Source organism: Echiichthys vipera (assembly GCF_963691815.1).
Source record: "Echiichthys vipera genome assembly, chromosome: 19".
NCBI lineage: Eukaryota > Metazoa > Chordata > Actinopteri > Perciformes > Trachinidae > Echiichthys > Echiichthys vipera.
Window position 1 is genome coordinate 23057942 of NC_139844.1, and position 24823 is coordinate 23082764.

General features: G+C 39.9%; 1 protein-coding gene across 1 annotated transcript; it reads right to left on the reverse strand.

The window, feature by feature from the left end:
- Nucleotides 1-1510: 1510 nt before the first annotated feature.
- Nucleotides 1511-14601, reverse strand: opn8a (opsin 8, group member a; the record flags this gene model as incomplete). The annotated part of the gene is made up of 4 exons (XM_083933936.1): nucleotides 1511-1903; nucleotides 5302-5627; nucleotides 7982-8275; nucleotides 14529-14601. The coding sequence occupies 4 exons, from the start codon at nucleotides 14599-14601 to the stop codon at nucleotides 1511-1513; spliced, it is 1086 nt and encodes a 361-aa protein (XP_083790062.1).
- Nucleotides 14602-24823: the final 10222 nt, after the last annotated feature.

Here is a 24823-nt window from a genome sequence, read left to right on the forward strand (position 1 = left end):
CAAAGACTGTTAATGCTTGAAAACATGGGTGTCAAAGTGATCCAGTAAAGGGCCGTGTGGCTGCAGGTTTTCATTCCAACCAAGCAAGAACACACCTGCAGCCACACGGCCCTTTACTGGATCGGTTTGACACCCATGCTTTAAAAGCTCATCGTCCCACAGAACTCCCATGTCTCCACTTGGCAGCTGAGCATCAAAGAAGAGTGTTGGCTTGTTGGCTCGCTTCCTACATGTTAGACAAAGGCGAAGTGGTAAAACAAACGGTGTTTTGGGGAATGAACTTACCTTATACCTATACTTATACTTATACTTACCTTACTTATACCGTTTGGTTTATTTATTAAGTGTAATTTCTGTATTTATTGGTATTATTTGGCCGCTTTTTAAAGGCAGCAGGTTGAGGTCATGTCATTTCCCCTTTTCTTGATTTAATGTGCACAATTGACAGAATATGCTGAAGATGATCTGTGCTGTCGTTCTTGACTTAAATTTGAAATACATCTTGATGACACGTGTTCAGTGTTATGTAACTTTTTGTCTCCATGCCATTAAATTCAGAGTTAAAAGAATGGATAGAGAATGCCCCTGGCTTTGTTCGCCTTAGGCCCCTTAAATTAAGTCTGCCACCCCTTGTAAAACTGCACCATGCCATTTTTAAGCTTGCGAGAAGGTTATTGTACAAAAATAAATACAAAATAGATATAATGTTTTTAATGAGTGAGCTTTAAAGATGCTAAAGGTAGATTTATTACATTTGGAAAGCAAGCTATAACTGTTTTCCCCATTTCAAATCTTTTTCCTAAGCTAAGCTAACCGGCAGCTTCCTCTAGCTACATATTCCTTCTTACTTAAAAAAAAAAAAACAGCTTTATTGGATACAGCAGCAGTCACTGCAGTGACACAGAGTAGAACGAGGATGGATAACTCTATCGTTTGCTCACTCGTTTGCTGCAAATTGAATTTCACAGGATGGGCCCACACCTTTGTTCCCTCAAGGATGGTGCTAACAGGCTGCCAGACGTTGCACTTTCAACTACAATAGGAACAATTTAAAGATGAAATAAAAATATTTGACATAAAAATACTTACTTAAATACTTATACTGTACATATTTTTTGTTATTTTCAACTTTAAAGTCGCTAGCATGCTGAAAACACCGTCTTTAAAGTCTTTAGACCCTCCTCTGGTTTTGGATTTATCCCTGTTACCTGGGTCTCAAGTTTGGCAAGCATGCCCAACAGTTTGGCCCACTTATTGCTATCTCATGCATTGGTAAAGGAAGAATCTAAGTGTATATGTCTGTGAAGCCAGAGCCAAATTTCCATGTGAGTAGACAAATATGTCTATTCTATATTTGCAATTTAGACACAAGAGTGGTATCGACCATTTAATTTAACGCTTGGCGAAAAATAGCGAATCAGGCAATTTGCCAAAAGGCTGAAACATTCAATGACATACTTCAATGACAAAATAAGGAAAGCAATCAAATGTGAACGCAGAGTTCATGACATTAGCCCAAAGGCATCATCTGACTGCCAGAGTGACTTCCAGGTACTCCAGTTAGACCCACACAGGCTTCATCCGTCGCATCTTCAATAATTGTGCCATCAGAGTCCTTTACCCTTTCACCTTCAAGCTTCCTTTTCTCAGCAGGTGAATGGATCTGATGGCAACAGCAGAGCGTCGGTCTCTGGAGGTGGAGGAGCTCATGGCGAGAGGTACGTTGGAAGATGAAGTATATGAAAGGGTTGTATACGGTGGAGCTCTTAGCGAAGAGGCACGGTAGCAGGGTGAGAAATGAAGTCATGTGACTCTGCTCCTTGGCGTGAAACATGCTCCAGAAGCTGACGACCACATACGGGGTCCAGGCAATAAGAAAGCCTGAACTGATCATCACAGCCATCTGAAATAAGAGCAGAGGTATGAAAGAACAAGGGAGGAATAAATACAATGAAATCAAACAGGTGGGGGCAGCTAGGTTTCAGTAGAGAAAGAGGAAAACAGGTTCCTTTGAAAAGCACCAAACCACTGATTTGAAAAAAATCCCTTTGAATAATACCTTGACATTTTGGAACAAATGCTTATTTGCTGTCTTGCTGAGGGTGCATTGAGGGGATCAATACCCTTTAATGCCTGTACACTACATATGAAAATACCACCAGCTGCCAGCTAACTTGGCTTAGCACAGACTGGAGGAAACAGCCAGTGTGGCTCTGTCCAGCAGTTATAATAAAAACACCTTATGTTGCTTTCTTAAGCAAAAAGCAAATAATGATATTCCCTCAAATATGAATCTATAAAATTCATACTAGTCTATTACGATGTTTTTGCACTGAAATTGTAAAACAAAACCGATGATCCAGCTGAAATGTTGTACAGCTTTAAAGCATCACGGCAGCATCGGGATACAACTTACAGAATACAGATACAGAAAGGGCTTCATTGTGTGTGTTCATCCTGATGATGAGTGAACTGTGACTAAATATAAACAGTTGTAAAAAATATTTCTTAAAATACTGGATAGATAATTGTTCATTGTTAATATAAATCACATCACCCATTTACAGATTTAGTCTTCTACAGTATTGTTAAGTAGAAACAACGCAGCCTTATTTTTCTACTGCGGCATCATTTTTGAGGGGCTCAGGCTGCACATAGGCTCACAGAAAGTGGCACACAGGTCGGAAGTGGCGAAAGTTGTAAAGTTTGAAAGTCATTGGGGTCGGGTGTGGCCGGCGGGCTCCATATCGCCCCCCAAATGCATGCCATGGTTGGGAAAAAGTCCTTTTGATGTTCATGAAATTTGGTGGGATCATTGCTCTCATCTTAAAGAGCACATGTACATATTTAGATTTCGTGCGTCAATTTTCATTTTACCAACACATGTTTAAGGACTTTAGAATGCACAAAAACTTACGAAAAGCCCATGTTCAGACTAGTAATTACTTTGATTTGATGCCACAATTGGGCTTGGGCGTGGCACGTCGACTCGATTAAGCTCAAGCGCCCCCCTTATTACTTTTAGCATTTTTGAATTGAATAGAAATCAACAGATCAATTCCAAATGTGGTCAGCAGAACCACAAGACCTTCACAATGCCAAATTGCGAAGCATTTATGTTTTACTGGAACGGCGTTGGCGTGGCGTGTTGGGAAAATTGTATGTTTCGGCATGACACAGTAAACTGTTGTAACGTGAGTTTACATTGTCCATTCTATCCCAGATTTCCCATTCTGTATGAGTCCAGACCTGAAGACATTTAGACTTAGACTTGGACTTGGACTTGGACTCTGTATTAATCCCTTTGGGATGGCTCCCGCAAGGAAATTAATTACATTTACACACCCATGTTGAGTCAGAGTCACAGCACCGCCTACTGACAGCAAATAAAGCAATGAATTATTAGTAACACTTCATTTCCATCTTCAGTCTGACATCCCCCGCAGTCTAACTTATTTCCATTGGGGGAGGGGGATTCAATTAGCCCTAACCAATCACAAGATACCTCTGGTTTAGCCATAGGCACACTGGAATGGGGATAAAATAATTAAAGTATGCGGCTCTTTTAGACTTTCAAATGCTCTAGGACTAAGCCATTAATACATCTTTTTGTTTTACAGCAGCAACAGTAGCGTAGGCTATGGTGGAGCCAATGACATAAGCACAACTTGGTTGTGATTGGCCAGTGACTTCCGTCTATATAAACACACCGCGTGAGAGCTTGACAACAGCGTTAGTCCTGGCCATCGCGCTGATTGGCTTGTCTCAGCCGAGAAACAGCTCAGCAGATTTAAAAGTCTGGACCCAAGCAACAATTCCCCGTTGCAGTTAATGTTTATTTATGTTAAAAACTCCTCCACTCATCATCAATATCCTCATACAGGAATATTGAGTGATCAAAGGAGATCAAATGAGAAATTTACATGGGAATATGAATTGCCAATATCAAAGCAGAGATGGATCTGTCAGTCGTGTGTATGTTTGTATGGATGAATTTACATAACAAAAGTAAGCTCAAGACACTTTACATATAGAGTAGGTCTAGACCACACCCCGTGACTCATGTATGACCCTCTATACCTCTTTAAAATATGATGATGTCACAAATGAAGTCTCTCCTGATTGAAATGTCACACGCTCGACTAGCCATCCAAATAAAAAACATAACTCCCTTTGCACATAGAGATCTTTCTTATATTCACTGTTTCCATATCATGAACATTCAACTTTGTGCGTGAAACAGCAGAAAAGTTATTTATTAGAAGGATAAATGTTTAAAATATGTACTCTGTCATCCACGTAAAAAATACACAGTGCCGTACTTTCGACGGGCTGTCAAATAACTTTGAGTTGGCTATAAAATAGTCCCGATAGTATAAGAGTGAAACAGTAAATTTGTGAAATACATAATATTAACTATATGAATTGGGGAAAGAGAGCGATATAGAGAAACTCATACATGAAAAGCATAATTTTTTTATTCAAGTGGCCTGATGGAATAAATACAATGCAGACTTTAAGACAATGAGGCTAGACCGATCAACACCAGTGATCTACGGAACATGTTGAATCCAGCTCTAACGGTCGGATTCCTAATTAATTTGGGAAATGTGTGAATAAGGGAAGTGAATGTTACAGGTACAAACATGCGTACAAACACACACTCACTCAAACACACATGCTCAACAATCATGTCCGCAGGGCATATGAAAAGCTGTTGTGTTCACAGGAACCCAGATGTGTAAAAATGTTGACCAGTCGATAACCCAGCGTGCCCTGTCAAGCACAATCGGCAGATCAGCCCGACACTTTCCCTTCCGATCTTTGTCAATCCCTCTTCAATGCCCTGCGGTCATTGCCTGCAGCCTGACCAAAGTAACAAACTACGCACAGAATTACAAGCAAACACTAAAGAATTATGGCTTCATTTTCTAATCTGCTGCAAAAACCCTTTGAATTCAAACTCATTTCAATGCACACACTTGGACACAGTCATGAATATGCACTCACACACACAGGTAAATGCACACGTGAACATACAGTTTAAATGGGGTTTACAGATGAGGCATTCAACATTCAACATCACACCTCACACTGAAGTGGAGTCACCTTTTGCACGCTTTTTTTCAAATCTGTCTCAGAGGCTCAACTAATTTTCAGAATGTAGAACATAGCTTTGAGGCCTTTTCATCATTACCTGCATTTAATAATAGATGTTGTGCGCGATGTCTCATAAAGATGTTCCAATCAGTGAAAGACAATATTGAAAGATCAAGACAGCATTGATCGTCTTATACTTACAAGAGTGATTTTCTTCTCAACATTGCCGTATTGAAAATCGTGGCTCTGGATGGATTGGTAGGCCCTGTGTAGCTTCCAGGCAATACCAAAATAGGTGAAGAGGATGACCAGACAGGGGAGGAATGTGCAGAGTACAGACAGAGTCATAATGAAGGTGGCGTGGTTCATTGACTCCCCATAGCCGGTCCAGTCGATTGAGCAGGCAAGTCCAAACGGCTCTGGCCCATAGCTGCCCCAACCCAGCAGGGGAAACAAGGCCCACAGGCCTGCGTACAGCCAGATCGCACTGATCACAATGCTGATGGTTCTCCTCTGAAACTTGATCCCTGTGTACAAATACATTTTAATCAGAGTTTAGTCGTATGTCATATGTTTACATACTGTACTACTTTCTATTACAATCAATGCAATTCCTTGTTATAAGACTTTTGCACCATAAAGCATAAGAACCTAGGCAGCAATTGTAGTTGAACAGCATCCAATGATGAGTCTGATACATGAGTGAAATGACAGCAGTGCAGACACATCAATAAATCCACTGGTCGATTGGACAAAAAGGGTTCGGCTCTTTGAGTGAACAATCAGAGCAGAAATGAGGATTCCGGGCGAGCTTATCCCCACACGAACATGAACATTAGATCTAAGTTAAATCAACAATGCCGAAAGCTAAGCACATAAGGAAGAGGTTGTTGGGATAGTGGAGCTTTTTCAGCAAAAGTTTTGCATTCTACAATAGCCTTACATCACAAATGTGGTGTGGTTATGGTTATTATGCGGTTTATGGTACGTGAATCATGGTTAAGGTATAGCTGGGCTTAGGCAACTAAAATACTTTGATATGGTTAAGATGAATAAAAAGGTGAACATTAGTGGCTCTTAATTGAATGAATTGATATTTGTTACCGAACATGGTTACAGAATGTAACTGGCGTACCGTGTCCATTGCAACTTAAATCGTCAAACTATCAATTATGAACCAAGATTCTGCTACTCTGTTAAATGGTAAATGGACTTTTATTTATTATAAAGCACATTTCTAGCCTTCTGACCAAACTAAGTACCCCCCATGCTGCTTATTTCTCACCTCAAATGTTTTCAGAAACACATTTTATTGTAATCAAGACGGACCAAGAACGGCCCCCGCTACGTCATTTTGGTGCTCTGATTGGTTGTGGATGAGGTTTCATTGCTCTGGGTTCCATATTGCCATATTGCTTTTTTTTTTTTTTAACACATTACACTTTATTAACTTGTTGACGAGAACAAATGAACATCAGTGTAAATGTCAGTTAAGGCTATGCAATAGACTGCGCTGTGAGTACTGCTTGCTTTGGACCCTTTTAAAAACCAACTGCCTATTAAGAGTGAAGCCCTCAGTAAGTGGAGAGATGAAAGAAGACAGCACCCCCCCCCCCCCTTCCCCCCTAAAACAGCGAGGCTTGTTCAGTGAGCTTAGCTAAGATTTAAAATAATAGCAGATCAATAAATCATGTGTGTAAAGATCAATCAGGTAGTGTTTGTTGAGTGCTCGGTCTCATCAATAATCCTCGTCAATAAACTGATAAGGTGTATGGCTGATATTAAACTGAAAGGTTTGTAGATAATGGTTTAGGTTATGGTTAAAAAGATTAAGAGGCTTTCTGGATGTCCAGCTTTAAGAAGGTCAATAATCAATGACGATAAACTACTTAATTAAGATTGTTTTCTTTATGCCAACTGCCATTTGTGAAAAAAGGCTCTGGGCCCATATTCACAAAACACCATGAAGCTTAAAATAGTCCTACCTTGCTGATTTAGGAGTCTGTCTAAGTCCCAATTTTAGCACTCCTAAATGATAGAGTACTTAAATTGTCTCAGCACTAAAATCAGCCCCTAAATCTGTGAAGTCGAACTAATCAAGAGGACGAGGAGCAAGTCGTAGAATGGCTGCTGCCAACAAAATGCCTTGTTATTGCGTCAATATTTTAGAAACCTTTATTGATAGTGGGGAAGCCGCATTTACTTCCAGGCATTTATTCCCCCATGCTTCTTTTTTTTGCCTTCCAGTTATCCTGACTGAGTGTTCCTTTAATAGGCCTAATATCCTTCCTTTCATGCATGCCAGTTGGGCAATAAGTAAAAGCTGTTCTTGCGTCCAGTTTGGTCACTCAACCATGTTTATTGTAGTCTGATAATTACGAAGCTTTGATATCGGCTAATTATTATTGAGCTGCCAGACATGAAAGAGGCTGACGATTAGCTGCACATATACTGGACTAGTCAGTGGCCTATATTACTCTTTGTTACATGTTACTTTTTACTGGATATATGGAAACCTCCTACAGTATTTCTTTCAATAATTCACTGACACAACCCAAAGCAGCCCATGACAGCTAATTACATGACATCATCCATAGCAATGGGGTCAACCCTGTCCTTTCTCTTAGCCTAAGAGTTCTCCCACTTCCTTGGTAAAAGTTGAACTTGGCAGGTTTGGGAATAGGTTTTAAGATGACACACTAGAAACTTCTTAGTGTTATTTAGGAGTTCTCTTAGGGCACACTTAAACTGTACACACAAGTACCCTAAAGCACGGGGCATTGTACCGGTGGACAGTGTGAGTGCGCCCTTAGCGATAAGATGAAATGTTTTGTGAATACAGGTCTAGATCTTCTTTAAATCCCATTTGAGATTACCCTACCTGTCCTGGGTGGACTTCCTGTTACCATGTATCTGATCATGCCCATCACAGCCAGAGTCATGATGCTGGTTATGCTGAAGATCATGCCCATCAAGCCGTAGTAGAGGCACGATGTGTCGCCTCCAATCCAGGCGTGGTTAAAAGCCGAAGCAATGGATAGAGGATACATGCTGAAGGCCATTCCGATGTCTGTTATGGCCAAGTTCACTGTCAGCAGCTCAGGAGCTTTGAGCAGGGCCAGACGACGAGCCGCGCTGACCAGTACTGCTGCATTCCCACAGATAGACAGAATAGCTGCAGGAAAAATAGGATAGAGAAACAAAAAGAGGGCATCTGAACAACACTTTGATCAGTGACACAATCCCTGTAGAGCTCTTTGCTAGATCTCACCCATCGGTGGAGGTCAGAAGGCAGCGTCAGTAACAGAACAACAAACAAGAAAATGTGGTAACACGGAGGTTCTGAATGGGTGCAAAGCCCTTGATCTCTTGGGAGCTAACGTGTTCCAGCTTCTCTCTGCAATTACTGAACCTAAGTACTCATATTCATGTTTTGGCAAGGGATAAAGCAGCCCTTAGTTGACATCAATTCAAATTATGTTGTGTGCTTATCACATAAACGTAAAATGTATGTGCTTCAAACCCCTTTAAACCCCTTCAACAGCCGAGAGAATGGGTTTGCTGTGGCTGATCGCACACTTGTGTGGGGAACACAGGTCAACTCCCAAGTGCTTTGCGCCCACTTGTCCAATGGCAGCCTGTGCTGCTCCATGAAGATTTATAGTGGTTCTTCGAAAAAGAAATTGACTTGATGTTTAGTTCTGATGCTGCACTTACCCCTCTAGCAACAAAGATCAGGACTGATTAAAGCATATCCCATTGATCACATGCTTAATGTGCATTCTGAGATATGATTTACAGTATTGATGCACTTTGCCTATTTCAGTAGACGCCCCCTTCTCCCCAGCAAACCGAACAATCATTGGTATTCTTCTGACCTTAGTCACTGTGGGGATTTTCTCCCCATTAGTTCCCCATACCATGCTCATTTAAATCCAGACATGGTAAATATAATGTGTGGGGGCTGGCTAATATTTCCAACCCTAACAACAAAGTCTTTTCACATATAAAAAAACTACTTATTTAGCATCCGGATAATCTTAGTGTCACAAGGTTTAAATCTTTGCACTTCCTGAGGAGACTGCGGGACTTAACTGCTGTGGATGTTTTACCAGTCTTTGGTCACCAGTGTCCTCTTCTACACTGTGGCGTGCTGGGGGGCAGCATATCCAAGAAGGACACCTCCAGAAACTGGACTTGCTGGTGACGGTGGCAGAGAGGAGGACACTGGACAAAAGGCTGGACATTATGGACAATGCCAGCCACCCCCTGCACACCGTCATCAGCACCCAGAGGAGACTGTTCAGTGGAAGGCTGCTCCTGCCCAAGTGTAGGACCAACAGGCTGAAGAACTCCTTTGTCCCTCAGGCTATTATCCTCTACAACTCCTCACTCGGCGGCAGGAGGAAATAACAAGGACAGAAAGGAAGGAGTGGGAGCCACTCACTGTGCAATTAAAAATCTACTCTTACAAACCTTGACACTTATCTTCTTTTCTTTGTGCAATAACTTAATCAACCACTTAAGTGCAATAACTTAATCTTGCTGCTCATTTATGTCATATACAGTCATATATATTTTATCTTTTACATTTCCTCTACATTTAACTTCTCTGATTTCATTTTCCGGGAATTTTATTTGACCTGTATTCTTACATCTACCTCATAAATATTGGACTAAGAGTTTATTGCTTACTGTTACTTATTGTTTTGTTTTTTTATACTTTCTGTATTTATTAGCTAAGAGTTTATTGGTTATCCTTAACTGTATTTTTTTATACCTCCCTTGTGCTTTTGTAAGCTGCTGGAAACTCAATTTCCTTGTGGAGTCATCCCAAAGGGATCGGTAAAGAGAAGTCTAAGTCTTGATTATTGTATCAATTTGGATATAGATAACAACACAATTAAAGAAATAGTTTGAAAATTTAGGAAATATCTTAATTTGATTTTTTTATGTTGAGACAGTAGTTGGGAAGATCAGTACCATTCTCAAAGTTAAACAGTAAATTTGAAGCTACAACTGCAGCAGTCAGTTAGCTTTAATTAGTACAATGACTGGAAACAGGGGGAAACAGGGGGCCTTACTCTAAGGCTGGGTTCACACCCAAAGGTCCTGTTTCTGAATGCAACTCATGTGAAGGTGATACATTGTCCAGTCCACAAATTGTGCTAGAAATGTTGCTCGATCCTTGGTCATACAGTTGGTGGGCGGTAAAAGTCAACAAACCTGTCCCAATTTCTACCTGGATACTGTACATCATGTTGGTGTTGATCCAGAGTGCACATCAGCAGATATTCAATAATTTGATAAAGAATGCATTTCTGGAAAGACGTGATTGGTTAGAATTGTTTTCACACCTGAAATGAACCGCTCCAGAGTTTACTTGACACTTCTTAGAAGCGGATCAGGGAGAAGTTGTTCGGCCCACGGCAGAATTTAGAGTCCAGCATTCACACAAACCAAAACATGCAATAAAACACTCTAGGGCAGGGGTGTCAAACTGATCCAGTAAAGGGCTGTTGTGGCTGCAGGTTTTCATTCCAACCAAGCAAAAACAACAACTGTGTTAAGGCAGTTCAGGTGATTGAATAAGTCAAGTCAGGTGTGTTCTTGCTTGGTTGAATGAAAACCTGCAGCCACAACCGCTCTTACTGTATCAGTTTGACACATGAGCTCTGGTGGTTTGGTTCAACCGGTCTAAAGAAAGCTGGTGTGAACATTGCTTTTAGATAACAAAATCAGCCTACCAGCGTCTCCAACACTTATTAGTTCTATTTATGTAGCCTATATTTTACCAGTTTGTCCCATTGAGATCAATATTCTCTTTTAAAAGGGAGACCTGGCCAAGAATAGCAGCAACACAGAATCATTTCACATAGCCAGACCAGATCTGACTGTCTATACTGCTCATCATTTCTGGGATAGGGGGGAAAATGCTCTTCGTTGTTTGTATTTTCTTTAAACCAATCAAAATGGAGCCTAGCCCCATAGCGGAGATAGAACAATGGTACTTTATCCCAGCAATGTACATTAGTGATGCACGCATGCACCGCAATTAATCTGCCGATCGTTTGGGTGGGTGCATAAAAAATAGCATTCTGATTAACAGCGGGTGGTTGAAATAATACATCCTTACATAAGTACATTCTATAAATGGGCTGCTGCAGCGGACAGCTGATATTTTTTCCTCAGGTTTGTGTGTCAGTGTCTTCGTTAAGAGAGATGGTGTGTGAGCATTTACACACAAGGGACGGATTCAGATTCCAGTCATTTCTGACGCTTAATGGTTAGTTTTGCATTCTTTACACAGATGTGATGATGGACTTCACATAGAGAAAACATATCCAACAATCCCATCAATAAATATGTTGATCTGTTAAAGAAAACTGCCTTACAGGTTTAAACACATTCCCCACGTGTACATTCTTCATGTATAGCTCATTGGGAAATGGTCTCGCCTCATTATAGAGTATTTCTCTTGTATATGGACCAGGGCTGATGAGAGTGCATGTGATTAAAGTGCTTTCTCCAGAATGTCACGATGCATACATACGGAAATAACAATGGGCAGAAATTTAAAGGATTTGAAAGTTACCGATACAAACACTTTAGTTATTAATTTGTTTTTGATTATGTAATGATGACGTGTCATATGAAGGAAGGAGAATAAGATCTGATTAAATGACGTGACTCCACAGCCGATTAATAGTGAATCTTCTCTACAATATCACCTCTGTGTAGCAAAGTGCTCATGGTGCACATGAGTCTCAAAATGGAACTGACTGTTATTAAAAAATTATTGCTTTAATAATACCTACTCCATTAGAGAGATTGGTTGATGTGTTCTGGGTGCAACCTGATGAACATAATGTCTCTCTCTTACATAAGCTTATGAAATGTGATTGACAGTACATGCAATATTGTGCTGACATGTTCATTTTTAATTTACCAAAAAGCATGGAACCCTGAACGAAGTGCTCTGCATTCATTTTTTATACCAGCATACTTATGTCGCAGCATATTTTTTAATTGTGTGTACATAAATGATTAACTAAATTGTCAAGAAGAATATCAAAACAATAATTCAATTTCAATTCAATTCAATTTTATTTATAGTGCCAAATCATAACAAAAGTTATCTTAGGACACTTTACAGAGTAGGTAAAGACAGCACTCTATGACTTATTTATGATTTACACAGACCCAATAATTCCCCCGTAGAGTACGGTGGCAACGAAAACCTTCCCTGTAACATCTTTTTAAATATCACCCAACAGCAAGTTAATGAGGTCCCACCTTCAGCAAGACGTGCTTGCCGACACACTGATGCAACGGTGCTTCTGTTGAATGTGAACTTAATCAGTAATCATTGAGTGGCACTTCTTCTCACAATGTGCTGCGTATGTGATTTCATTTGAAAAACACTGAGAGGAAGGAAAATGAAAAATATGATAAAAATCATCGTTTACCTAAATTTACGCAATGTAATACTGAAATGCAGGGTTGGGTTTTGATTTAATGCCTCTTCACTTGAAGGCTATTGACCTTTAGATCACCGGGGACTCATGTCAGGATGATCATGTGTTAATGATCTCCACAGAATCATCAGTGTCAACTCTTCAGACTCTTCAGGCAGGGAATAATAAGAGGTTCTTGTAGTTGGGAGGGAGTAGACAAGAGTCAAGACAATGCATTAGGAAGGAGCATCAATCAATCAATTGTCTTATGTGCCTCCTGTGGGCATGCATTGTTTTCTTCAACAACAGTTTGATTGTTTTTAATTATCTTATCTCTTAAGCAACCTTGCATGTTTTAGTGTAGTTAGCTCTCTATTGTTGTGTTCAATTCATAATGCTTCCTTACATTGATAAAATGACGCTGCTAGCGATAATACAGCAGTCCCTCACCACCATTGTGTGACTGCTGGTGTGCTATAGGCGTACTGGAGGCAACAGAAGGCCTCCTGCTCCCAGCACAAAAGATAATCTCAAAACATGTCGACTCTTTACAGCTGACATTAAGCTCAAGCAGAAAAAAAATAAAGATTCAAGCTGAAAGAGAAAATAAACGAGCTTGAAAAGATCAAATTGAACATAGAAATATTGAAACTACGAGAAGATCTAGAAGCACAGGGATGCAACATCACATTTTTACATGAGCTGTATCACATGACCAACTGTTATTCACTGACATTATTATTAGGCTGTTATTTTGTAGTATGTGCAAATAGGCCCGTCGGTCTATGCATCGTGCGCTGCATTTCTTTTTTCTCCTTTCGTTGTGTGCTGAACTGTAGCGTTGCTCACTGACACTTGCTCGCTGGGTTTAGATACGGGGTCATGAGCAATCTTTTCAGGGCGATACTCTGAGTCTCCCTGCAACCTCCTGGGGTTTCTTCCTGCCTCGTAGTCTCTTCAAAGGCTTGGCTGCCTGAGGATGAAGATGTCATGCTTAGATCCTGGCCATTTGATCACAGAATTAGAGCGAGATCAGCATCACACAGTCTAAGTGGCGATTGAGTGGTATCCCTTGTTCATGAAGGCAAATATTCTTGTTGTCGGGTCACGTTTTGTTGAAAATTTAATATAGTTGTTAAAGTGCCATCACAAAGAAAGAGCTACTGCTTGTATTGCTCTTCACACAGCAAATGTGTGCACTTTGTATTGAATCACCAACAAAGTTTTGAAATGATCCTATAGCAAAGTCAATCTTGGAAGGACTTATTTTTAACGGCTGCGTTTCGATCGGCATCATGTTTGTGGAAGTCTTATGTCGGCAGGTCTGTAACTTGGAACTATTCCAGCTGGTGCAGTACTTTATAATAACATGTTAGTAGTATGTAAACTCTGATCTAAGTCAGAACTTACATTCAAGCTAGGCTAGGTTTGAACTTACACACAGCCGGTGCAACCAAGTGCAGCACAACATCACTCCTCTCCTGTGATACAGTAGAATTCAACGCTAACTACATGCTAAAATCATTCCCCAACTGCCAACATTGCTATATAGGTATATCTTATAATCTCCATAAAAGAATAACCAAATTGCTCTTATTTTTTGTCCTTTGCCAACCACATGCCTGTGAAGTCCCTCCACCTGTAAGGACTTATAACAAGAACTAAAGCAAATCAAATGAACAATATTGTAGACAAAAAATGGGGAGCTCATTGGACTGAAAGAAGGACTTTGACACTAAAATATGCATCCTCACTGTGTTTTCTGAAGGCAAACGAAGAGGACAGGCAAACCAATAATTTAGAGGCTTAATAAAGTGCTTATTTAAGTCTTTTATGAGTTTTATCTGTTAGCTGCCGTCTGAAAGCAAAGGCGTCTCTTTAGTAGAATCCTAAAATAAATACACAAGCTCAACGTATGAATCTTAGGACACAAGTCGACATGTCAATGAAACGAGTAAGCAATGTACTTACCAACCATCACCAGGTATATCCCTGCCCAAAAATCAACTGTCGGTGACAGTTTGGACACGTATTTATCATCCATGTTTGTCCAGACAGTTGTCAAAACAGGTGCACAAATTACAGGTTGTCGAGTCACCTGGACTGAATTTTTAAAAGACTGAGCATATTTGTTTCCTGCCTCTTCTGTCTCTTCTGTCAGCTCTCACATTCTCTCTGTGCGATGCAGCGTGTGACACCTAATAGACACGCATAAACCCGCCACATGGAGTTTACTCAACAGTACTGGACACAGTGTGACACATGATTGACAGATCCCACACACACACACACACGCACACACACACACATGCTCAACACACACACACACAAGCACGCACGCACGCACACACACACACACACACACACACACACACACACACACACACACACACACACACACAGGTCGGAAGCAAAAGGTCATACATTATACGATTTAATGTCTGGCTGAGAATGGAAAAAGTAATTAAAATAATCTCTTATATTAATGAATGAATGAATGAAATGCCAAATTGCTAAACTAAATTAGGCTATACTCATGACAGGATTATTCTTTTTAGAACTTCAGTTATGAAAAACGAAGGAGGGACAGATGATGCATTGTCTATTATGCTTTCAGTTGTAGATTGAATTGAAGATAAAATAGATGAGATTAATATCTCACTCAGGAGGGATTTATGGTGCAAACCAGACCATTGTCTGACCACGAATATGGTGTGTGTGTATTCCCATGGGTGCATCAGTGCACGGCGTCATCATGGATTACAATGTGCTTTTCACAGATGAAGAAAGTCTAGTTTCCAGGGGTGGGGAAACAAGCGATACCCTTAAGTATCACGAGTCTTTACGAACAATTGTTTGTGAACGATTTTTAAAAACAATTATTTTAATGGCTGAATCAATTCAATCGCTTCATTGTAGTCTATTTGGAGGCAGGAGAAAGTTCCCGCTTTTCTTGTTGTAGTTGATAGGTCACGTGACGCCACATCTGCTTCCAGCAAAACAAGCCAGAGTGAAAGCAAGGCCTATGGAAGGAGGCTGGGACTCTGAGCTTTGGGGTTAGAGCTGTACACTGTCATGGACACAGCGTGCATTGCTAACACAGCGCAATGGAGACTACAGTAACGGAAGTACAGCTGAGATGAGTGCTCGTCTTTTTCAGCTCCGGTCAAACCAGCCGTCACTTGAATCTCTGTGGTCAAATCAGCCGACGCTACAACTGTAGTGCATCCATATCCATGCCAACGCTTATAAAAAGGTCATTCAAGTGTAACAATAATCAGAATAAATCCTAATATCGAATTGCAATACTTAAAAAATCGCAATACGTATCGTATCTGAACCCAAGTACCTCGATTGTATAGTGTAGAATCGGGAGAATAGCTTATTGTCCCAGCCCTAATAGTTAGTTTTATAGTTTCTTACCCTACAAGCATTCAACCATGTGTGCATAATATTGAACTTATGACTTCTTAGTTTTAGAATTAACAACATCAAAGTTAGAAAACTTTATAGAAATATGTGTTGAGGGAGGTTTAAAAGGTCCGTTGTATTTACTCAAGGGATAACTGAACTCTTGACCTTGGTTGATATAGCCTGCGGCATCAATACCTTGCACCATCTCTGCATTTTCCTGAGAGGTTTTTGCACCTCTGTGTGTGAAAAGGGAAGGGAAAACATCCGTTCACATTCTGTCTCTGTGAGGTATAAAAATGCTGTTGAGGGTTTAGCTTCTGTGGCCGTGTACCGTCATCATATTGTTCCATATTGTCTTATTCTGCAGTTCTTCTTGAAAGTTTGATATTGGTCCATAGAAGAGAAGAATAGTTTGAGGTAACAAAACATAGCATACTCATATAGTCTCTTTTAAAGAGCTCTACAAAAGCATGCGATGTTCAGAACCTATTTCATGAATGCGTTAAAAGCCGTCGCAGTGTTGCACAGAATGCCAGGCCTCGCTAATGGAGAGGGTTTAAGTTGAGAGATAGGAATGCTTTCAGCCTGGTGTGCACCTGTTGAGATAGTTATAGACAGTAATTCACAATATGTGTCGTCAAATTGGCGAATGCGTTTCTCAGTTTGCTCATGTTGTGCTATTGTATTTTGCAGCTTCATGAACATGGTTTTCTTTATTTAGTGTGCTGAGAAATATGATTAATACAAATGCACTGCCTGTCTTTCTTTTTACCAGAAATTACATTTTAAAATTCTTGATAAACACGTTATTTGACAAATATAAAGTACCTTATAGAACAGAACAGTGTGTATACAGTGGAGCAAAAACATACAAAAAAGAGAAGGACAATACTATTAGAAAAGAAACATATTATTATTATTTTGGCAGTATAGATGTACATAAAAAGGGTTGTTAGTGACTGCAAACATTCCTCCTCTACGTACAGGCCATGGAGTAATCCCTTACTAATGGGATTCTTGAGATGACTACACTTCACTGTACCTTACCTTAACTAACTTACTTCACCATGAAAAGGGCTGCTACACTTCACTGTACTTTACTGTCACTTAGTTCTGTAGGAAATGCTGCTACATTTTTAACACTGTTATCACTTATCGCTCCTTCTCACTTCTTTAGTTTGTACTTATTTTAAATCATTATGCTGCTAAACTGCACGCTGCGTATTGTTGTATATTGTATAAACCTACGCTTAACCACAATGTCTGTTGCACTCTGTCACACTTAGTTATTGTTTGATTTATTTGATGTTAGCTTTATTTGATTTGATTATGTATTTATGCTTATTGTCACTCTGATCCTTTTCCACCTTCATATTGAAACTGTTGCACAATCATTTCCCACGGGATAAATAAAGCTTCTTGAATCTTGAATTGAATGACATAATCCACAGTTCTTGTTCTGTAGAAAAATGTATTCTGAAGTTTGGCCAATGATAACATAATAACTTAATGCCTCAGCAGTACAAGTTGCTCAATTTAAGTGGGTACTAATTTTGCTCCATAACTTTGTCTTTGTATTGCATCTTTGTAAAGAACAAAGCGTGTATTTTGTCCTTCATCGCTTACCTTTGTCCATGTAAGAAGAAACCCCTTTATGACCCATATGGACAGAAGAATTAGTTAAGTCTTTTAAAATGTACTGTTAATTGTTCTAAGGGATTTAGTTCATGAGTACCGTGTGTGCACATTTGTTACAAACATAGAATGTGTGGACCTTTGGTAATCCCCTCATTTCCAGTACACTGTCGTGGTCAGAATCAAACTTGATTTGATACGATTTCACTTTATCATAAGAATACTTTCCGTCTCCGTCTTGCATAACCAAACAACAAAAACATATACTACAAACATCTATTACATCACACATTACAGATAAGTATCTGCAGTGCAATCTGTTTAATCGCTTTCTTTGACGTTCGGTGCTTAGTCTAGTGTACACAGGTACACTGAGGCTTACTTAGAATCCAAAATCTGACTTACCTGTTTGTCACACTGATTAAATGTGTCCAGCCTTGGCTGTGCTTTCTGAGTTTGGATAAGCAACTGTTAGCATGGTAACATGGTGAACTAAAATAGTGCACATGGAATCTGCTATACGTCAAGATGCTAGCATTTTTGTCGTTAGCACGGTAGCATGCTGATTTAAGCTCAAAGCACAACAACCTCACAAAGCAGCACAGTCTTATTACCTTCACAAATAATGCTGCAGATATGACAGCATCTGACATGCTTATATAAATGTTTTTAATCTTGGCAAACGTCTTATTCATAGCTGAATGGGAGTCACTTTGGGATATGCCTACTGTGCTCCTGGTTTATAATATTACACCATATGGAGAGGGAATGTCTCAGGAGATTACCAGAGGGTTTGATCCATCTACATGGATGTCAGTATGGTCATCTCCAGGCATAGTTTTGAATAGCCCACTATTGTTGAATTACACTTTATTAGGTGCACCGGTGCTTAATAAAGTGTCAGTGTGGTCTTCTGCTGCTGTTCCCTATCTGCTAGAAAGTAGGTGGTGTTGTGTGTCTACAGATGCTCTCCTGCATTCTTCTGTTGGAACCAGTGGAGATTTGAGTCACTGTTGCCTTTCTATCAGCTCCAACCAGTCTGGCCATTCTCCTCTGACCTCTGGCATCAACATTTGCGCCCACAGAACTGCCGCTCACTGGATCCTTTCTCTTTTCCGGACCTTTCTCTGTAAACACTAGAGATGGTTGTGCGTGAAAATCCCAGTAGATCATCAGTTTGTGAAATACTCAGAGCAGCCTGTCTGGCACCAACAACCACGCCACGTTCAAAGTCACTTCACTCACCTTTCTTCCCCGTTCTGATGCTCGGTTCGAACTGCAGCAGATCGTCTTCACCATGTCTACATGCCTAAATGCACTGAGTTGCTGCCATGTGATTGGCTGATTAGAAATTTGCATAAACGAGCAGTTGGACAGGTGCACCTAATAAAGTGGCCGGTGAGTGTAAGTCAAGATAAGAAAGTGCTATTTTAGTCCCAGTAAGAAACCAGATGTGTCTACCTCTCCTCTCCTAAACAAAAAAAAAAACTGTTAAACTCACCCCCCCGTCTCTCGTACGGTAAAGATGGCGGCAGAGATAAGGAAAAGAGAGAATCAGTCACAATAAGTGTCACAAAGTAGACGCTACATATGTACTTTTAAGACCCCGCCTGGATACACACAGCCATGGTCTGTTGTTTTTTTAAAATGAGTCCATATACTGTATGTCTTAAATTAGGCAGTATTTTTTAACTTACAGTTACAGAAGGACGCCTTTAAAATAGTGTTTGTTTTAAAACAAGCTGGAGACACATGAGCCACAAGGCTTAATCGTGACAGGGGCGTAAAGTGGGGGGACAGTGGCCCCTTCCCTAGGCTCTACCCCCCCTTTTCTGTCCCCCTTGTTAAGAACAAACTCATTTTCTATCTCCTTCATTTTGATCTCAACTACACACCTGTCATATTTCGTAGCTGTAACTTGCATGGCTGCGGCCCTAACGCAGTGACAAACTCAGGACGCAGACAGACGCACGCGTTGCTGAAAACAATACCAGCGTTGCCGTGCGGCTGGTAACAATCCTGAATGTCTTGGAGGACAGAACATCACTTAAACTGTAATTTTGTGTTTTTAAGTCTTTTTTAAATTTGATTTCTATTGATATTTATTTCTCGATTGCTCATTTTATGGTCTGGGTCTTATTTGAACAATTTTATCACGTGCAAGCACTTTGTGACTGTCGGTTAAAGGTGCTATGTCAAATAAACTTATTATTATTATAATTATGCTTTCCTCTGTCAGAGTGTTTATCCAAGACATTGCAGCTGTAATTTACACTACCAGCTGACAGTACTAGAGCATTACATGATCTATGTTCAAATGAGTCACCCCCGTAGTTATTTAAGAAACCATATCAGGTTTCAATAATTACAAAGGCCTCATGCAGTCATGGGGGAAGATGAAGGATGACCCTAGGCATGACAAGAGTACGCTCTCTGATGTAATTAAAGAAAAAACAGTTATTTGAAGAGGAGTAACAGCAGGCATCATTTTAAATAACTGCAGCCTTCTAGTGACTGCTGTAGGCATGGTAACGGATGCTGCAAACCTGGGTTTAGAGAGGTAATTGGCATGTATATGATGACGCTGTAGAGTTAATGAAGAGTTCTCAAGTGGAAGAAAAGGGTAAATAAAACCTGACTGATGTGGTAGTGAATGGGATGCAGAATGCTTTAGTCAGTCTCTACAAAAAAAAAAAACCAGAGGAAAAACGCTGGAATGTGTTGTTTTTACACGTTGTCAGAAGAAGGATCAATAACAGGAAAGACAGTGAGACAATACCTGCTCATTACCACATACCTCCTCTTCAATTTTCACGCTTTGATAATCTCGAGGGCCAGTCATAAGGACCAGACGAGCTATAAATATCCCCAATTTGATCTTACCAATCTAAAGGAAAAATGCAGTCGGGTAACACCATATGGATGTTCACCTTTATGGAGGATGAAGAAAATAGCATGTACTGTATATCCCCTCTGTACATGTCGTCAATCTGTTCTCAGGTTAGACAGATGCGGATATTAAATCACCTGTCAGCGTTGTTATTCAGTCAATAATTAATAAACAAAATATGTGTTAACCTGTATGAATCGTCATTATAGGAACAGGTATATGGGTAGAATTTGAGTTCCTGCAATGACATCCCCACCTGTGCACCACATTGAAGGAAAGATGCCATGTATCAGATTTGTAAATGAGAAAAATTCATTGATTCATTGATTAATTCGTTAGTCAGTTTCCACTCGCTGATCACAGCTCAGTTATTTACGTGCTAAGATAAACGCTAGCAAGAAGGAGGTTAAACTAAAGTTAAAGCTTTGCAGGATCTCTCTACGACTGGCACCAACATGGATGACAACATGAGAGGCAACAGTATGGAAGAAGATCTGTGTCGTCGGGTTTGGAAATTAAAAAAACAATTGAATTCCGAGCATTGAATATTTATGCATTGAAATTGTGTATCTGAATGATTTTGACGCTGAATTTGATTCTTTATTTTTCAACGTTCATGAATTAAATGTCAAAGAATTCAAGGTTAAAAAATCCAATGGGCCAAATTAATTCAATTCAATTTTATTTTATTTACAGTGCCAAATCATAACAAAAGTTAGATCCAACAATTCCCCCGTAGAGTAGTATTTTAAACATTGAATTATTAACATTTAACTGTATACTTTGTATTTTGCATCTGAATTTGGTATATAGATTTTTTTTAATGTGGAATTTTTTTGGTGTCAACTTGGATGTTTTTATCCTTGAATTCTTTAACATTGAATTTATGAACATGGGCAAATAAAGAGTTACTCTCAGAGTCAGAAGATTCAGATACATCATTTCAATGCATATTTAGTCAGTGCAAGACATTCAATGGCTTTTTAATTTCAAAATCCGAGGACACAGACTTCTTACTTCAATACTGAGTAATGCAAGCATGGATAAAGGCAATTTCAGTGACCTGATAGAGTGGAAATGAATATGTAAATGACCTCAAAATAGGTTTGGTGGCATTAGTGCCATGAGTGATCACACATTTCTTTCTTTCTTGGCAGGGTGGACACCTGGGCTGCTGAGCAGACTTCTTAAACTGGACCAACACGTGAGGTAAGATTCTCGATCTGTCTGTTTATATTTTAGAGTTGCAAACCTCTAAACTGTAGCTGTTGGGGCTGAGATCCTCTTATTGTTTTCACTTTAGTACTTAAAGCTTAATATCTTTACAAAAGTGACACAACGATGCCCTGCAGCTGTCCAGTATTCACAACATGTCAACCAAACCCACAAAACAGTTCACGGTCCTCTTTTGAGTATGAGACGCCCTCTAGTGTTCCAGCAGAGCCTGTGACTCGTCCGCTCTCTGCCCGGCCTGTAATCAGCGCCTATAGATCTGTTTATTCCACAGAGACCCGGCACATTTCAACAGAAAGACGATGTCCATGTGAGAAAGACAGCTTTTTCCTGTTTTGTCAGGTAACCATGAAAAAAAGAAACCAGCAGGAAGGCAGAGCAGTAAAACTTCTTCTTACGAGCGTTTCTCATGAATGATGCATGCGAGACAGTATTTCATTTGTCAAACTGCCAATTTCTGCTAAATCTTTTAGAGCAGCAGAGAGAACATGGTTTTAAACGAAACCCCACCTAAATAATGCAGCTCCTTCAGAAGCCCTCCGCATAATGTATCCAGCAGCTCTGTGTGAGGAGCGGAAGTCACTATAAGAATATCAAATCTAAAGAATACCAAAGGAGGGTCGTTCATAATTCAGTGGTCTGTCATCTCAGAGTGAGATGCTTAGCTCGAGGAACGCGTAGTCTGAGTGTGTATCAAGGATAAATGGCAGGGAGATGCCGTGTATATATGGACACGTTACAGCCTGCGTGGGATCAAGTGTAATGTGAGACTGTACGCTTCAGTCAGACAATCAGCTTGTTTTCTAGGAGCTGTAGGATGTAAAAGAGGCATTTAAGGCTATTTTAAAAGTTCAAGAGCATATAAAGCAGTAATCTAGCTGTTTTTTCACTTTTGAAAGGCCTGTAAACTTCAACCAGGTTAGGGTTTCAGCTTCATTCAGCAACATGTGCCCTGCTCTCTTTTCATCCATATTATATACATCATGCATTAATTTCATCATATTATATACACTTTTGAAAGGTTTTGCATTTCCCTTTTACTTCATTTTGAAGTTCTTACCCATGCTACCAATTTTAATGAAAGAAAGTGCAAAACATGTGACTGCTTATGGCAGAGCTGACGTCAGGGGCAGGCGATATGGCAAAAATATCATATCACAATTTTCTACAGTAAAAACGTTTTTTCTACATTGATTTTTGCCTGTGAATATTCTCATTTGTCCAGGTCATTGTTATTCTCAACGCACCTGACCAGTCCCAGCCTGGTCAGATGCGTACATGAACTGATGAAGCCTCTTGGATGAGAGGTGAAACGTCTTCCTAGACAAATAACCAAGTGCTTTGGGGATAACGACGACCTGGACACATGAGAACATTCACAGGCCTGTAAGTTGGACCAGTCCCAGCCTGGTCCTGGTCCTGGTCCTGGTCCTGGTCCAGTCCCAGCCTGGTCAGATGCGTACATGAACTGATGAAGCCTCTTGGATGAGAGGTGAAACGTCTTCCTAGACAAATAACCAAGTCCAGCCGCTTTTGACTGAAATTGCTTAGAGAGTACATTGATTTTTAATTAACAGTGCAACCAAAGTATTTCCCTACGTCAAAACTTAGCCCTCAAAGAGAAAAAAAAATCCTACAGAGCATTTAGATCTTCTTGAACAGATTTGAATCAGTTAGTGCAAAGTGTTGTAAATAAATGTATTCGGCAGCCCTGCCGATGAAAGCTTGGTAGCGTGAGTAAGAACTCTGGTTCTTCACGCGTAAAACCTTGGTTGTAGCACAACCCTAACGTTTTCCCAAACCCAAGGTGACATCTTCAAATGTCAAATGTCCAAAACCTGCAGATATTCAGCATCATATAGGGGATTGTTAATAGAAAGGGAAAAAAAAGTTTAGTAGATTATTAAAATGATTGCTGCTGATCTTCTGTTAAGTCTATGCACTGATCTCATACCATGTAATTTAGCCCTAAAAAAATCTACTTTGTTAGTAGTTTATTTTGTTTCCCGTTGTTACTGACTGTCAGACGGTATAATAAAGGATGGCATTGATTCTCAGTATATGTTCAGGTTTTACTAAGGGTTTAATTTATTGTTCTTTTTTTCTACAGAGTAGAAAAATGAATTACTGAGTCATTAAGTTGCAATGCAGACTATTACCACTAGAGAGCAGGATTGCTCATCTAATAGCACAGTAACAGTACATAATCATTTACACTTTTACAGTACATATTGCTGACTTGTATAGATAACAGGCAGTTATGGATTTAAGTTTGCCAAAAATGTCCCTTTCCTCCAGTCTGGCCTTTGATTCAGACACATCACTTTCGCATAGTTTGAGGAAATGACATGCAGAGCAGTTGGAAACCTAATTAATCTTAACCTGCGAAGATGATTATAACTGTGAAGCTCACCGGGGGCAGCAGATGCCCATATCTTCATACATGTTGATACATTAGAGTTAATAATAAATTAAAATACTAAATACTCAAATGACAACGAGTAGAGACACATTTCCTCTCTGAATGTTCTGAAACTGTGTTCATTGTCACTAATGTTGGGCTTGATAAACGTTCCACAGTCTATTAAATAAACCACTGCAATCCTACAGTATTTCCTCTCCTATCGCGGCGCTGCAATTTGCTGAAATTTATTGGTGTCAGCATTCTGTGACCACTAATGCAGATAAAGTTTCAGTGTTTATTTTTCACATAAATAATCACACTCATTCTGTTTGAAAGAAAAACAACAACCCTGAATGCTCAGGAGAGGCATGATAAATTTAGTTTCCATGTGAGAGAGTAAAAACAACTTTGACAGCGGCGATGTTTTAACAGGGTAAGTGAATTTTGGCACCACCAACGGCACTTTCCTGTATTTCTTTTTCACGGGGCACATACAACTCAGCTTAATCAAGGCTGCTGCGCACAAAGGGGCTATTTGTTTAATCATTTTGGCACTGACGGAGGTATGCACAGTCAACCTGGACTCACAGCCGCTGCTTGTGTGGTGTCAGTGTACATGTGTGTGTCCGTGAACATGTGAGTGTTCCTTAAATGCAGTTGTGTGTCTGTAGGCATGCATCTATATTCGTT